Source organism: Saccoglossus kowalevskii, chromosome 21 (assembly GCF_978046115.1).
Source record: "Saccoglossus kowalevskii chromosome 21, keSacKowa6.1, whole genome shotgun sequence".
NCBI lineage: Eukaryota > Metazoa > Hemichordata > Enteropneusta > Harrimaniidae > Saccoglossus > Saccoglossus kowalevskii.
In genome coordinates this window covers 6,871,604-6,889,928 of record NC_140661.1, presented here as the reverse complement: position 1 = coordinate 6,889,928, position 18,325 = coordinate 6,871,604, and the positions used below count along the sequence as shown (strand labels likewise).

The window sequence follows — 18,325 nt, the reverse complement described above, 5'->3', positions numbered from 1 at the left end:
GACATCAAGAAACTTGAAACTGTAACAGCTCCTGCTGTTCGGTTGAGGGAGAGTATTGACGCGACACAATTGATTGGATAAAACACAACTATCAACGCATTGATCACTTTAATCACATCTAGTAGACATACGAGGTTGAGTACAATATAATATTGGCAGTGACAATGACAATGGTTTCAACTGTAAAATGAATAAAAAAGAAAATAAATAAAGAAATTACAAAGGTATAAATAATGTACAAGTATAATGTAAATACATAATTTTAGACAATAAAATATGATTCACACATTGGTAATATTCGCGGCTTACAGACCAATAATAGCGAACAATAAAAATACAGAAGTAGGTGTTGCGATACAAGTCAATTACATCACACATGGAGATAGCGGTCACGTGATAAGCATCGAGTGAAACAAAATTGCACATAATCGAAATAAGGTTGCGAATCTTGAGATATAACAATAAATCGTTGAATCAGATTAACTAGACACGCATAAATCACTAATTAAGGCATTGGTTGCACAATCATCGATCAAAAACAAATACATAAAGTTTCACGGAATTTTCCACATCATGTTGACCTACGACGCCTCGTGTAAATTGCATTTAGAAACCTCGCTGAATTCACTCATCAGAAAATTAGTAATTCTGAACGATGTCATTATTACAGTAACAGGAAATAAGATCACACTTACGTTTGTGTCTTGACCATGGAATAGCGTGAATTGAATGACGAATTGAGCGTTAGTGACGAGTCAAAATCAAATGCCGCGGTAGCGTGAAAACTTGTGATCTTCAAAAGGTAAAAGGTCAACTTTGAACAAAACGAAAGGGCCACTAGAGGGCGCCACATATCTAACTGTGTTGCAAACCGGCAGCAACAATTGCTTGATGCACCATTGTCAGTAGACACAAGTTTAGAGATGCTAAACAGCATGAGAGTTACCATGGCATATGAACTAATTACACAGAATATCCTAGTTAGAAAGCAAATTACAAGTGAAACCAATATTAAAACCATTCAAACAACAGGTAAAATAGAGCAAACAAAATTGCAAGATAGAAGATTTTCACTTGATAAACAAAAAGTTAATATACCTAAACTATATAAACGGTCAGTCGAATGGGTAGAAACATCTGTAATTTGGAGATATCGGGAGGTAGATAGAAGAGTAATTAAAAATCCAAGCAAGAGAAGTGACTTCCTTGATGGATTTATAAAACCAAAAATTATCCGTGAAAATTTCAAAATTTCAGAACCACTTACACTCTCAGTTAAACTTGACACTGGACATGCATACTTATATGATGGCAATCATCGAATACGTATTGCGAAAGAATTAAATATAAAATGGATACCAATAGTGATTTCAACAGTATTTCTTAATGACTTAACAGATATTCATGGAAATGAATGGCAGAAAGTTCCATCATGGAAAGGGTGTCTGCTCCAGATACAGCAATTGCCAATTACACCTTCCGATCTTGGATTTGATGCTTGTGCCACTTGTCCATTAGACAAATAAATAAATAAATAGCTTAGTTTTACAATGTTCAGTCATGCCTACCTATAACGTGATCGGCTTGATTAAAACTTGATCGGCTTTACTATCCAAAAGCTCCAAGTTTGAAATACAAGCATCTGAGAGCGCTGGAAAAACCAGCAGCCTAGGGATGCAAGCATCCCTAAGTAACCAGTACTAAAATTTGTAGCTGTTGAAAAACAGCCACAAACTTTAGGCCGTCCATAAATCCCAGAATTACCTTTGGTAGAAGTCTGATTTCAAAGATTTCTTATTTCAGAATTCTTTCTTTTCAGAATTTAAAACCATGGTAATCATGTCATCACCCCATCCATCCCTTCCTGGGCTGCAGGTATCACACAATGTACAGCTTTGTGGGTATCTGCTATGGCATCAGACACTGTTAAGACAAATAGGACATGACAGTAGTCCATAAGCATAAATGTTTCGGGTGAGATCACATCATCTGAAACTTACCCACAGTAAATTGGACCTGCTTTTAAATTTTGTTTTTTTTAACATTACAATTTTATATCTTGCAGATATTTTGTGCCTTACTGCATTCATCATATATTCTTGATCTAATTATCAGGGAAAATGTATGCACTCCCAGTACAGGAAATATCATAGCATAGGATTTTTTGTGATAAGTCATCAGTAAAAATTACTTATTTTAGGGAATTAACAAACAATTTTGAAAAGACAACCTGAAAAGCTCATTAAAATTTTGGCACAATTATCACTGAGCTTTGAATTTTTTTGACCTGTCAATAATTATCACACACAAATAATCACAGTTTATATTTGGTTAGTGAATATGTTTGTTTTTTTTAAATTCAATTAGGAAAATCTATTGTCATTGTTTACCACAATGAAATTTGTTTCGACAAATCATTTTTGGAAATGAATTTTTTTTAATGTTTTTACAGAAAACTTTTAAATAAACTCGTTTGAACTTCAATGAAATGTGTTGCATTCCATTATTATAACTGTTACCAGTGTCATTGTCACAGTCGTCATAACATGTTGTGTCATAGATGAGTCCCATGCGTACAACTTACGTAAAATACATTTTTTATTTAAAATTTGAATGTGAACCGTATGACGATTGTGACATTATGAGTGAAAGCAATGATTCATATATACGCACTTTCACCCCCACATATAATACCACAAGTACACCACAAACAACAGCACCTTTATTATATTTCTGAGACCGAATACAATTCACCAATCTTTGAAATGTCACATACAGATGTGTTCAAAAATGTTATTGATGCATTTGTATGTCTTCCTTATTTAGAAAATTATGTGTCACTTTAACGTCACATTCTTTTGTTCACTTCAGACACAAGAACACTATTAAATATTGCATAATGCTAAAGATTCTTTATTGCGATTTTGTGTTATAGTTTCATTAATTATTATTAAAAGCAGGGAAAAAATGTATAATAATATTATGAGGTTATTATGAGGTTGATGCAACGGCATACCGTCTGAGTGCATATTTTGAGATATCCTCAGAATAACCTTACTATTATACATCTTTTCCTTCCAAAGGTACATAATGGGAAAGCTGAGGTCCAAAATGTTTAGAACAGAATCAGCGAACTTCTTTGTGTGGAGTCAATTCAAAGTCTAGTGGCAGCCATGTTTGTTTTTATCATTAGAGGACGCTTATGCATGTAATCATTCCATATTTGGAATTTGCATTTCCTTATATGGTAGGATGAAAATACCCCATAAAATACCGCACAATTACGGCATGCTGTAACTTCTGGCATTACGGTGACAGATGTATAATAATATTATGAGGTTATTACAAGAATAACACGAAGTATACACAACAGCAGTATGGTGATCATATCGACAGAAGTGTAGCAGAGGTTGATAAGTTACCGTAATGCTAGAGTGCATATAGATTGCGATAATCTCATTAATATAGTGATAATTAATGAGTGGAAGCTAAATGACAGTGCACACCCGATATTTTTAATTAAATTGGTGATTTAAATTGCATAGATGGGCAGTTCTACCACAATTATGATTTCCATATTTTAAAATTGTCTGCTAATTATTAAATGTCACCTATCACAAATTGTTGTCAATACATGTATGCTTCATACCACATAGGTGGTTAAGGTGCACACTCAATATTTTTACTGTAATTTGTGACTTAATTAGTGTCTGCTAGCAAATAGATAGGGCAGTTCTACCATAATTATGATTTCCATATTTTAAAATTTTCTGCTAATTATTAAATGTCACCTATCACAAATGGTAGTCAATACATGTATGTTTCATATAACATAAGTGGTTAAGGTGCACACTCAATATTTTTACTGTAATTAGTGACTTAATTAGTGTCTGCTAGCAAAAAGAGCAGTTCCACCACAATTATGATTTCCATATTTTAAAATTGTCTGCTAATTATTAAATGTCACCTATCACAAATTGTAGTCCATACATGTATGTTTCATATCACATAGGTGGTTAAGGTGCACACTCAATATTTTAACTGTAATTTGTGATTTAATTAGTGTCTGCTAGCAAAAAGAGCAGTTCTACCATAATTATGATTTCCATATTTTAAAATTGTCTGCTAATTATTAAATGTCACCTATCACAAATTGTAGTCAATACATGTATGTTTCATACCACATAAGTGGTTAAAGTGCACACTCAATATTTTTACTGTAATTTGTGACTTAATTAGTGTCTGCTAGCAAAAAGGGCAGTTCCACCACAATTATGATTTGCATATTTTAAAATTGTCTGCTAATTATTAAATGTCACCTATCACAAATTGTAGTCCATACATGTATGTTTCATATCACATAGGTGGTTAAGGTGCACACTCAATATTTTAACTGTAATTTGTGATTTAATTAGTGTCTGCTAGCAAAAAGAGCAGTTCTACCATAATTATGATTTCCATATTTTAAAATTGTCTGCTAATTATTAAATGTCACCTATCACAAATGGTAGTCAATACATGTATGTTTCATATAACATAAGTGGTTAAGGTGCACACTCAATATTTTTACTGTAATTAGTGACTTAATTAGTGTCTGCTAGCAAAAAGAGCAGTTCCACCACAATTATGATTTCCATATTTTAAAATTGTCTGCTAATTATTAAATGTCACCTATCACAAATTGTTGTCAATACATGTATGTTCCATACCACATAGGTGGTTAAGGTGCACACTCAATATTTTAACTGTAATTTGTGATTTAATTAGTGTCTGCTAGCAAAAAGAGCAGTTCTACCATAATTATGATTTCCATATTTTAAAATTGTCTGCTAATTATTAAATGTCACCTATCACAAATTGTAGTCCATACATGTATGTTTCATACCACATAGGTGGTTAAGGTGCACACTCAATATTTTTACTGTAATTAGTGACTTAATTAGTGTCTGCTAGCAAATAGATAGGGCAGTTCTACCACAATTATGATTTCCATATTTTAAAATTGTCTGCTAATTATTAAATGTCACCTATCACAAATTGTAGTCCATACATGTATGTTTCATACCACATAGGTGGTTAAGGTGCACACTCAATATTTTTACTGTAATTAGTGACTTAATTAGTGTCTGCTAGCATATAGATAGGGCAGTTCTACCACAATTATGATTTCCATATTTTAAAATTGTCTGCTAATTATTAAATGTCACCTATCACAAATTGTAGTCCATACATGTATGTTTCATACCACATAAGTGGTTAAGGTGCACACTCAATATTTTAACTGTAATTGGTGACTTAATTGGTGTCTGCTAGCAAATAGATAGGGCAGTTCTACCACAATAATGATTTCCATATTTTAAAATTGTCTGCTAATTATTAAATGTCACCTATCACAAATGGTAGTCAATACATGTATGTTTCATATAACATAAGTGGTTAAGGTGCACACTCAATATTTTAACTGTAATTGGTGACTTAATTGGTGTCTGCTAGCAAATAGATAGGGCAGTTCTACCACAATTATGATTTCCATATTTTAAAATTGTCTGCTAATTATTAAATGTCACCTATCACAAATTGTAGTCAATACATGTATGTTTCATACCACATAAGTGGTTAAAGTGCACACTCAATATTTTTACTGTAATTTGTGACTTAATTAGTGTCTGCTAGCAAAAAGGGCAGTTCCACCACAATTATGATTTGCATATTTTAAAATTGTCTGCTAATTATTAAATGTCACCTATTACAAATTGTAGTCAATACATGTATGTTTCATACCACATAGGTGGTTAAGGTGCACACTCAATATTTTTACTGTAATTTGTGACTTAATTAGTGTCTGCTAGCAAATAGATAGGGCAGTTCTACCATAATTATGATTTCCATATTTTAAAATTTTCTGCTAATTATTAAATGTCACCTATCACAAATGGTAGTCAATACATGTATGTTTCATATAACATAAGTGGTTAAGGTGCACACTCAATATTTTTACTGTAATTAGTGACTTAATTAGTGTCTGCTAGCAAAAAGAGCAGTTCCACCACAATTATGATTTCCATATTTTAAAATTGTCTGCTAATTATTAAATGTCACCTATCACAAATTGTAGTCCATACATGTATGTTTCATATCACATAGGTGGTTAAGGTGCACACTCAATATTTTAACTGTAATTTGTGATTTAATTAGTGTCTGCTAGCAAAAAGAGCAGTTCTACCATAATTATGATTTCCATATTTTAAAATTGTCTGCTAATTATTAAATGTTACCTATCACAAATTGTAGTCAATACATGTATGTTTCATACCATATATGTGGATAAGGTGCACACTCAATATTTCCCAAAAAATATTGGGAATAGTGTTTATATACACTCACATAGAGATACACTTTCAGGGGGAGTGAGTACATTTGTTAGAATTTCTCTGTTTAAATGAATATTAGCCATTTATATTAATATATTGATGTCAAACTATGATTACGTGATGCAAAAAGATGTGATAAACTTTGATTCAAAGCATTATTATGCCTTATAGGCTGTGGCTGCTAGTGTGTCTGCTAGCTTCCACTGTCTGCTGGGAGTGTCTGCTAGCTTCAGCCGAGTCCGTATGAGTCACGAGTGACCTATAAACTAAAACCAAAATGATATGGAGACGACTCCTGTAAAGTTCAGGACAAATCATACACATTTTAAAATTGTTTTTGGGTCTAAAAATAGTATTAACAAACAAAATACAAATCAGGTTAATAATTTTAATGTAACGCCAAAATGGTTAAGTGACGGCTTTTATGGGAAAGTCCATGGTCCATGGGGTCTCCAAATTAGAAAAAGGACTGCGCCCTCTCCTGTATAGATATCTATAGTGCAATTGAGTCCCTTTTCTCGGTTATGTTAATTTAAGACCCCTTTTTTGGAGGGAAGGGTAAATTTTACCAATTATAATAATACGCGTCTTTTTATTTAATAGTATTTATGATAAGAATATATATAAAAGTATGTAATTTAAAGCGGGGGGTCGTCACCTGCGCATGCGCGAAAATTGAGTCCCAAGCGCCGATAACAACACGCGCTAAAAAACGCAACGACTCTTGGGCAGACGCTTGTTTGTAAACAATGACACGCTATGGCCATCTGACGCATGCACAGGTGACGACTCCCCTCGCTGATATCGTGAAATGTAGAAATAAAACTCCATTATACCATGATTTCTCACATCGATTCTCTGGGATGAGATTCGTCCTTCAATTTGTTGTATTGGCACAACAGTCAATCTTCAACTGTATCAACTGTAAAAATAAGTATAAAACAAGTTTGAGAATATACATGCTTGAGTATGCAAAACACCTTTCATTATTTACACACTTTACATTTTTTTATTACTTCACATTGTTTTTGGGGAAAAAATCATGATGAATTTAAAGTATTTTTTCCACTCTGTGTAAAATCTTTTCCTAAGATTTAGGCTTGCAGAGTTTATAATGTCAAAAAAATCCGGTGTTCACATAAAATTTTTAAGTTACCCCATTCGGTGTTCTGTAGAACATGAAACTCAAACTTACTAATTGATTAATTTATGATTTTCTCTTTTGTTATTGTTTTTGTTTTTGTTGCTGGTTCTACGATTTTTTTTATTGGCACATGCAGTCGATTGCGGTTATAACACCGACGACGAATTAAAAATTCGAACCTGAGTGAACCTGAATCTGAGGCTAACTTCGCTCCATTTGTTGGCTGTAACACAATTTCTCGCCAAAACGAAATTAATCTTTTAATTCGATTATTATAAATATTCGTTTTTACCAGGAATTGAACACGAACTCCCCTGTACTACCACAACATATCTCGCGAACTCGCGACATCCGGTGCGATGTTTTATTGGTTTGAGGAAACATTAAACGAACAAACACACATATTTCCGTTTCGTTGTGTTGTTTTTGCATGGAACAGTTCACTTCTATTTGATTAATTTGTTTTTTCGTATTTTATGAGCATGTCGCAGAAATAGTGGTAAGTTGTTCTTACTCGTAATTCAATAGGGAAGACGAAAATGACTAGGAATGTGTTTGTGCCAAGCTAGGACATTTCAAGACATTTGTTTCTGTTACTTGTTTGTTAAGGTGATTGCAACTGAAAATCCGTGTCATCGTAGAGCGCTTACGACTTCCACGCGCCATTTGGAACACGTACACAGACTTTGCAGTTTAGTTCACATTTTTTGTGTCTAAAACCTCAAACATTTTGTTGTTCATGCATATACTTGTATTTTTTTCAAGTTACACACATATTAAAAAAAGAATCGTGCTCAGAATTCTGGTTGATCGGGGCGAGTCGAAGTAAACATACCAAACCCTCTCGTTTACAGTATCATACAATACCCAATTTTATTTTAAATTTCAACACCATAATAAGAAATTAATAGTCAGTGTTCATTTTTTCCCGTTTGTTTTTGATGTTTGTGTTTCTTTTTCTATAGATTTTACATGCAAGTGTCAATGGAGTATGGAAAATAACCTGGTTGGCCAGGGTGGTAGACCATATTTGTACCAGTCATCGTCCGGCAGACGTTATGGGCGTCAATATGCATACATGACATATAGACCGATTTCAACTTTTTGTGAAACCGCTGACAATAAAGAAATTAATGTCCAGGTAACTTGTGATACTGTGACTTTATAAACTACACATACGCACGACCTTTCCTGAAAGAAAATATCTTTTCAATCACAGACTGTTCAAGTGTTGAGTACATGTAGCTATCTGTTCTTGTTTTCTATTTGTTTAATGAGACTTCCTGTTTCCTGTCTCTGTTCTTTTGATGACAGTTCGCAGTATGCAAGTTCATTTGCAAGCATGTATATTATTATATCTTAGTTTTTTTGTGTTTTTTAATCCTACGGTACCATTAGTAGCACGTGCATCTGTGTAAATTACCAAAGTATTTCTATTGACAAAATAAGAAATATTTAAATAATTCATATTCAGTATCCAACAAATGCAATTTTAAGGTTATACTGAAAAATACTTTATTTTATCTGGAATTATTTTTCGCTGAAATAACTTTTTGGATGTTTTGTATAGAATTCATTTTCACTGATTTTTGGAGATTTGAATGTAAAATATAGGAAAAAAAGGTTTATTTGCTGGATTTTATTTTCACTGAATCTTTCCGAAAATAGAGTACTTCACAGTATGTGCTTCTATTGGAGATGATTTTCTAATACTACTACTCGGTAGTATTCAGTAAAAATTCTTATTAACGAGTATTACACGTAGTGTGATATGGCAAGTTACATGTCCTGTGCTTTTAGAAATTTCTTATACGGCTAGAATTGTTAAATTTACTTTTTTTTTTAATCCAGTGCAAGAAGTCTGAAGACAAAGTGAAATTAGTTGCGAGAAAAGTTGAATTGGCAAACTTGTTTACCAGTTTTGACAAATCCAATCTAAAAATGGGAAAAAGAGACATGAAGAGGAGCAGTAGTAAAGTGGATGGTTCTCAAAGTGGTAGTGGTGTCAGTGTTGGAATAAAACCAGGACACTCGCATGCAGGGGTACAAAGTGATACAAAAGTTAAACCTGTTAAAGTTAAAAAGGAACTAAAAGAAGGTGCTAGAACTAAAAAAGGTGTAAGCAATTCTACCAAGGAGGTGAAAATCTCTGTAGGTAAGGGCAAACTACGGAAATTGAAATCTAAAGATGATAGTGATGGAACTAGGAAACAAACATTGCATGATCGGAACTGGCAGTCAGAGGGTGGGAAGCCAAAGGCAGTTAAAAATAACTCCCCGGATTCACAAAAGAAGCAACTTAGACGCAAGAGAGCAGTGTCATCAGGTGACAAACAGGAACAATCTAAACATGTCAAACATGGTGCAAAGGCTACTGCCAGTGGTAGTGGTAGTTCAAGTGTTCACGCAAAACCAAATTCCAAAAATCCTAAAGATAGCCCACGTAGTACCTCAGATAGTTCAACTCACTGTGCACCAAAAAGAAAAAGTAAAACTCAAAAGAAATCTAATGATGACATTGGTGCTACTTCGACTAATGGACACAAAGATGCTTTGAGAAAAAAGACAAAGAAATCCAAGAAACAATCAAACAGTACTGACGTTGCCTTGGCATCACGCAGAAGAAATACTGCAGCAAATATGGTAGCCTCATTACCGCCATTGTGTGATAGCTCAGATTCTGATTCTGAGATAGAACAAGGTGACGCCTCTAACTTGTTAGGCTCTGACATGGTAGCATCTTTTTTGGGAGCTTTTGCTCATGCAACTAGTTATTCTGATGAAGATAGTTGTAGTGAAAGTAGTATTGACAGTTTGGAAGATATGCTCCCAGATTTAATCAATATTTCCTCTTCTAGCGATACTAGTTCTGATACTAACTCGTGTGATTCTATGCCCTCCCTGACTTCCGACTCTGACTCTGATTTTTCAGAGCTCTCTTCACGTGGTAGTCGTCGTAACGGCCATCTCTTGGCTGCAGGGGCAGCTTCACATAGACTGCCGCCGTTAGTTTCTGACAGTAACTCTGATGAATTTGAGTACACTGAAGGTGAACTGAGTGATATGGAGGACGAAGAAGTTTTATATAGGTATGTCATGCTAAAATTCTAAACCATTTCATTTAAAGTTCCTATTTTAGTTATTTTTTTTGAAGCAGATTTATGCCCCAATTAACATTGAAATTAAAAAATTAGGTTGCCTGTCCATTGGACAGCTTGGTGAATAAAAGTATCTGTTCCATGTGATGATGTACCTGTTCTTGGCAAGATGAAAAAATATTATTTAAAATACAATTTTAATTATTGGCTCATCACAAGTCTTGAAAATTCTGAAAGCAATTTTCTGGATATTAGCAACTACCCCATTTAGTCAGTTAGTAAAACTTGATATCTTCATTCGCCTGACCACAGAGACAGGCAATTTGTACATTACCCGTCCCAGTCTGCTTTTCTGATTTTGGTTATTTCTTTATTGGAAAGATTGGAAAAATTGGCCACCTCCCAGAATCCTTTTACTCATAGACCCTCCTCAACTGTAAGGTCTATGCTCTACTCTACTACTGGTGTGACTTGAGCTTATGTTAAATGGATTGATTTACAACCATATAATCCTGCAGGAATCTGTTCTTGCCAGCCTGTTGGCCCTATTTCTTCGTGATACACACAGGATGTCGCCTACTGGACCATCATTCCACTGTCAGTTTTCACACACAATAAAAAATTAGAAAATTTTGAATGAAAACTAACACCTCTTCCTGAACTGTAGAAATTAGAAATCCCAAGGCAGTCTTGTTTTTTGTTTGTATTGGAATCTAGACCTTTCTTTATTTCATTGAGCAGAGCTGCTGATTCCTGGAATGGTGCTGATGATTTCTTTCCATTCGTTCACCTACAACCGCCTACCAACCCATTTCGTTTGATTGTACAGAGTAGTTATACTCAAAACTTTATGCAGATGTTATTTGAAGTGAGTAACATGTATATTTATTATGCTTTTTTCCCTCCCTCTATGGAATGGGGTTTCTGTAAAACTGTTCATTTTCACTGGCATTGCAATGTTTTGATCATATTCACTTAGTTTTAAGTTCACAAATTTGGCAATCATTGTTATTTTACATGTATATGTGGATTTAGTTTTTTAAATTTTACTTATCAGCAAAAAAAAAAAATTAAAACTTAGTGAATAATTAATGCATTTACAGTATGTTAGAATGTATTATACTCAAATTACATCAAATTAGAAAATATTTTCTATGCCAAAGATCTTGTACATCATGTCATTAATCACATTATGGTCCAATATTGTCATTTTATTTCATTTCTAAAACTTTTCAATCATGTTGCAACACATGCGATTTCATGAAGATTCCACCTTTTAGGTCAGAGTAACATACTTTGCCACAAAAACGAAACTTAAATAAAACTTGAATATAATTTGTTAAGGGGTGTAATGTAAAGTGCAGTGTTGTTGATGCAATAATTATAAAAATTATATTCTTTAGTTCTGTTATTTTATAACAATTCCATGCCATGTCTGAATGAAAGCATTTTTGTCCACCTGATTCAGGTTTAGGGGCACAGATGATTAAACCCACAATGCATTTGTTTGGATCACATGCATTTTTGGGCGTCATTATAAAGTAGGGCTTCCCAACTTGTTAATTGTTAGTAAACAATAGAATCAATTGGGAATGTTAATGCATACAATAAAGATGATTAACATATTCTATTTTTATACAAATTAGCTGATGCTGCTATTTACTTGGGAAGAACACTACATGTAGTTGTGTTGTCAGCATGACCTGTGCCTTTAAGGCCACTAAACGAGTGAATGTCCCTCTATATGTATGCAGCAGACATTTCACAAGATTAGTCGCCTGCTGTATTAAAGCAATGTACTTTTAGGGAACATGTAAATATTTAATTTTTCTCTTGATAGGATGCTATATTACAGATGTTGGCTTTACATCCTGAGTTACAAGGAGAACAAGCTCCTCCACCTGCTACCCAAGATATTATAGATACATTACCAAAAGTAAAAGTAGTGAAAAAACAAATTGGTAAGTAAAGATGCCCCAGACATGTTACAACAAATATTGAATTCCCTTCAATGAATCAAAGATTCTCTATTTTGCATTCCATTTTGAAACTTCCATTGTCGATCTGTCTAGTGCTTGTAGAGTGGCAAGTCAGAATATAATCTAACCAAATGCAGCGTGTAGTGTAGTGGAAAATTTAGATATGCAAGACTCTTGTGACTCACAAAAACATGCATGTGTTCAGACTTCATTCACCTCATGAACTTCTATGTAAAAAAAACTTGCATATGAAGTCACACTAAATCAGTGTTGTCTCCAGATATGTTAACCACTTTTAAAAAAATGTACATACTAATTTGCATAATTATCCGAACAGAAATTGTGATGTTTAAAGTATGCAATATACAGAATTATTGACTTATTATACTATTACACACAAGTTTCAAGTTACGTAGCAAGTTAATTTAAAAAGTAGGTATCGCCATGCTGTTTCGGTTTTTTTTATAGAATAAATTTTTAAAAGGGAGCACACCTTAGTTACCATTAGTACCATTTACAAAACCAGTAATCTTGAATCAGTTTGTTTTTCTATCTGTCCAGTTATTCCAGGTTTCTCACATACCGGTACAGATTATGTCCAAAGAGTTTTATATATGTCTTTTTTTATCTTCAGATGATGAAATAAGCTGTGCAATTTGTCAGTGTGAATATAAAATAGATGACACTGTGAACAAGCTACCCTGTGATCACTTATTCCATCCTATTTGTATTAATGCATGGTTACAGAAGGTTAGTTACTTTATTTGTTCATATATCTTTTAATTTCACTATTTTGATTGACAATTTATACTATAATCCATTTATTTTTTCGCTGCTAGGAATTTTTGTCATTTGATGATTTAATTATCTGTCAATAAAAACTAAATTTCACAAAAGTTGTTACTGTGTATTTAGGGAAATCTTCACTACTACAAAATTTTGTAATTCTAGTGACTTAATAATCAACAAAAGACAATCCAGGAAACAATCTTGATAGATATTGTTTGTTCCCATGCTTACAAAGTCCCAATTTGGTTTTACAAATTAAAAATAAACATATCACTGACTTGCTTAACATTTAAATGTATACCATACTTACATTAAATTATTTTAAAATATTTTATTTTTGCTTGGAATTTATTATAGCTGATGAGATGTTCAGTAAAAATAAAATCCAGCGAATATACCTATTTTCCTATATTTTACATTCAACTCGTCACACATTAGTGAATAATCTTACAAATCACCCAAAATATCTTTTCATTGGAAAATTAATTTTATCATGTCAGTCATCCTGTCATATATGTACCTGTATGAATTTGTTTACTATTCTATGACTTGTTTACTATGATTGATTCCAGAATAATAACCTTATGAACAACGATTTTGTATATTTGCCTTACAGTCTGGTACGTGTCCTGTATGTCGTCATGTTCTGAAGTCTTAGAGAAGTACTACCTTATCTGGTCCATTAGATAAATTGAAAATCCTGTCATTAATAATAACACAGGTGTTATCAGTAATCAGTGATCAAGTACAATTTTTTCTTTACACACCATTTACTGATTGGTTGACCTACTGAATTTATGTTTATGTTTGTGTTTTGTACAAAGGTTACTTTTGATGTACATTAGTAGCCTACAACCCCTGGACATTGAGATATTATACAAAAAAATTGTATAACCACATGTGAAGCAGCATTTGCATTTACTGGATCATTAAAATATGACTTGTTTTGATCTAAGACCATTCCTCTGGCCGGCATTTACTAATAAAGAAATTAGAGTACCGGGTAATACAAAATAGGTAATTGGTTGTGCTATTTAGGTGGGTTTTTATTTAAAGTGCGGTGGTCATCGTGCCGCGTCCTCTTCGATATGGGACTCATAGCGACGTATACAATGCGTGTAAAATACATTGTTTATTTACATGAAATTCGAACACGCGCTGCACGACGACCACCACGCTTTAACATGTAAATGTGTTTTGAACTGATTTGTGTCTTTTAAAAATTCACTAAAGGGGGATGGGGTTGCTAATCATAATCTCAACAACTATATACAATGTTTGGCACATGGATATTTAGATGATAGCACACAACTAATTCCTGTATGGAAGGAGTCAACAATAATGGCATCAGCCTCTATTTGGCACAACTTTGGCTACTCTGAAAACTAGTTCTTGTCAAAAACAAGGTGTGCATCCATTGGTACCATGTAGACAACAGTGAACAGATCTTCAAATTCTCATTTATAACGTCAGGCATTTGTAATTTAGTTTTCATTTGTTTTGCAATATAATTACTAGTAGCGAACACAGCGAACAATTATACAATAGTTACATTATGCAAAGTCTGTTTTAATCGATGTGTGCGGTTCACGGTTCAAATCTTCAACTAACTGATGTTTTGTAATATTCTCAGATATTTTCAAAGTGCACATTGATAATTACTATGCTGCTATAATTACTATTTAATTTTACAAATGTGAATATTTTGTGATGTTTTTTTTTTTTATTTAAATCTTTTATTGTTATTTACCTGGTAATATTTTCATAGCTTTATGCCGTGTGTTTGTGTTATGATTAACATAGCGTGTAGTATTTGACGTCATTATTGTGCCACCAATATAGATTTACTCAATTTTCTCAAGAAATGCAAATTTTTTTTCCTCAGGGGTGAACATATCTAGCAAGCTGTAGATTTATAATTATTTGACTATCGTGCTTGATCACAAACCAGTTTTGTTCAGATTTTAAACCAACACGGCTGCCTAGTGGCCATGTATATAAAATCAAATTCAGGGGAATATTGATTCAAAATTTTATATACACTACATGATAAAATACATTTTTTTTTGTATACATACAAGTTATTCATGAAAATTCACAATTGTGTTTGTCATATAAATTAGTGTTACCCTATTCGGTGTTATCCAAATTGTAACATGCCTGGCAACCGCCTCGGTCATTCACAACACAGGGACTGTAGTCGGACTCTAGTGCATATGTGAGAGCTTTTGTGATATATTGTTTAATTTTCAATAATTATAGTGATAAATACACTAAATTATAACCCAGTCAACAAGTTATTCATGAAATGTATTGCTTACCTCACTTTACATGTTTAAAACCAAGTCTGATAAAATTAAACTCGTTGAATATTTTTTTGACAAACTATTCAGTCTAGTGACATTTCGTTACAGCATAGAATCTTTCATTTGTACTGTACTGCAATACCATTGTGTTTTGTGCTGGTAAACATTTTTTTTGTTACTGTACTCAAAGTACAAGTGTAGTGACTTGTTCACTTTGTATTCTTTCTGACTCTGAGGTCACAATTACCATATGTAAATTTGTTGATGTATCAAACTTGCTAGACATGTTTTCACTAGTCTTAAACACTACACCACGCTACCTGTAAAACTGAATTGTTTAATCTGCAGATACTGACTACCAAAATAAGGACATTTTCTTTGTGTGTATAATGACTATTTCTGAGACAGTGCTCTTGATAACAAAAAATGTATCACATATATGCAAATATTTGAGTTGTGAACTCTTGCACAATTGTATTTAGAGTTCTTTATTGTGTTTCATATTAAAAATGTCATTGCATTATGTTTAACAGTTTTGTGTGTGTAGTTCTATATGATAGAATGTAATTGTGTTGGCATCAGTGTTATGTGTAAGAAATTACATTTGTACAACCAACAACACAGAAATGTTAACAAACCAAGTGTGTCTGATGACATCACATGTAGATATTCATAAGATGCCTATCTCTCTGTCTGTCCACTGATACATATACCTCCAGAACCACTAATTGAATATCTATCAAACTTTTAAACACATATGTGCTGATAATTTAGTTGCAATCTGTGCATATAAATTATCCAGTCATTTGCATGATTTAGCTGATTTTTAGCTGTTCTATATATATTGACTGCAATGTTGGCTGCGAGGTTGTAAATGTGGATAAGAAGTTGAAAAAGCTACCTGGAATGTCATAGTGATGTGGAAAGTCGAAAATATGATAGAAAAAGTCAAAAATTTAAGTTAAAAGTTAACTGAGAAGTTGAAAAGGTTTTTTTGTTGGAAAACCACAAAAACAGACTGGAAAGTCGAAAATGTTGAGTGGAAAGTTGTGAAAGAATGATGTAGGAAGTCGACAAAGTTGTGAAAGTTATATGTGGTTGGAGACTCAAAAATGTATGCTGAAGTTATAAAAGTTCGGCTAACAGTTTAAAAAGTTGCCAAGAAAATTGGAAAAGTCAAAAATATTGACTGAAAAGTTAGAAAAGATTGATGGAAAGTCGTATATACCGGCAAGAAGGTTGTAAAAGCTGGAAGTTTGCATTCAAGATCGTTAAACTTACTTGAAAACTCGTGTACCGTAATTAGATTGTGTAAAAAAAAAAGGGTTGGCCGACTCTTGATCAATGTTTCGAACTATGTGTTTTGACAAGACAACAAAATTGATCAAAGTTACAAGCAATTTCACAAATTTTCAAACCACATTTCACAAAACTGTTGGCCTTTTTAATTACTGCCAACCTTTGCCATCTACAAAAGCCAACTACGTGCCACTTAAAAACTATTTCCACCCCTTTCAGCAAACTATTATCAAGTTATTAAATTTACAGCTTAAATTGGCGTATGTCACTAAAAAAGTTGTGCAAGCTGGTTTCCTCACCATGCCTGATGCAGTTTAACTTTTGAGAACGTTCAATCACTTTTCGACTCTATGGAATTCAGCCAGATCTAATTTGAATTGGCGGTCATTTAAAGGTTTTAAAATTCATATCAATTGAAGTTGACCTATGACCTTTATATGCTTTAGATGGCAGTCCGCTGATATAATATGCTTTAACGACCCCTTTGAGCACCTTTTCGATATTATGACAATGTGTTTCGACATTAAAATTGAAAAGTTGGTTGGATAGTCGAAAATAGCATGATAAATAGAGAAAAAAAAATCGCGAAAAGGTTTCTAGAAAAGACTATACTTTCGGGAAAGTTGGTTGTAGATAGAAGAGTAGATTGTTGTATCGAAAAACCAGACTGTATAGTCCTGAAAGTCAGAAATATGGACTGGAAAATTGAAAAATATTAGTACTATAACTTGTTGGAGTATTTAATATTATCCCATAGACCTTGTGATATCAAATGTGAACTATATACACTTTCACACAAATGAAAAAACAAACAGATGTTGGTTTCTTGGTTACATAACTAGACACTATAAAATACATGTACTTTATATGGTCTTTGGTTACACATGACATTGCATCTTGCAATTTGACATGATTTGGAGTACAAGCATTCCAAATATTTGACCTGGGTTTGTGTATGTGGACGTCGGACTAAGCCATATTTGGTCGAAATGACAAAAAAAAACAGAGCAGCGGGTGATACACTGTATGGTAACACGAATAACTACGACTATGAAAACGATATCATGACAACCACTTGGATTTTCTACGCTATTGATCTTTATTGCCACGCCCGCATATAACCCAGATTTCTTCGAATTAATTTGATTGGATTTGATTAGACTTTCGCTAATCGATCAAGTAGATAGAGATAAAGTGTTAGAAAAAGCAAATACGAACATTAAGAAACACACACAAAATCAACTCATGTTTTACAAATAGTTTTCATTAAATTTACAGCTACAAAACAGTTGAAAATGTTCTCATGCTGTGAATAAAATAAACCATTCATTACAAAGAT

General features: G+C 33.2%; 1 protein-coding gene across 2 annotated transcripts; it reads left to right on the top strand.

Moving 5' to 3' along the window:
* The first annotated feature begins 7,883 nt into the window (after positions 1–7,883).
* LOC102805732 (uncharacterized) lies at positions 7,884–16,217 on the top strand. 2 transcript variants are annotated; one of them, XM_085494905.1, is made up of 8 exons: positions 7,887–8,014; positions 8,481–8,656; positions 9,367–10,216; positions 10,448–10,604; positions 11,355–11,481; positions 12,454–12,574; positions 13,227–13,342; positions 13,998–16,217. In XM_085494905.1, exons 2-8 carry the CDS (start codon positions 8,507–8,509, stop codon positions 14,037–14,039), a joined length of 1,563 nt encoding a protein of 520 aa, XP_085351031.1. In that variant the 5' UTR covers positions 7,887–8,014; positions 8,481–8,506; the 3' UTR covers positions 14,040–16,217. The 2 variants fall into 2 exon arrangements, with proteins under 2 accessions (XP_006818510.1, XP_085351031.1); XM_006818447.3 differs by having other exon boundaries at positions 7,884–8,014; positions 9,367–10,604.
* The last annotated feature ends 2,108 nt before the right edge of the window (positions 16,218–18,325 follow it).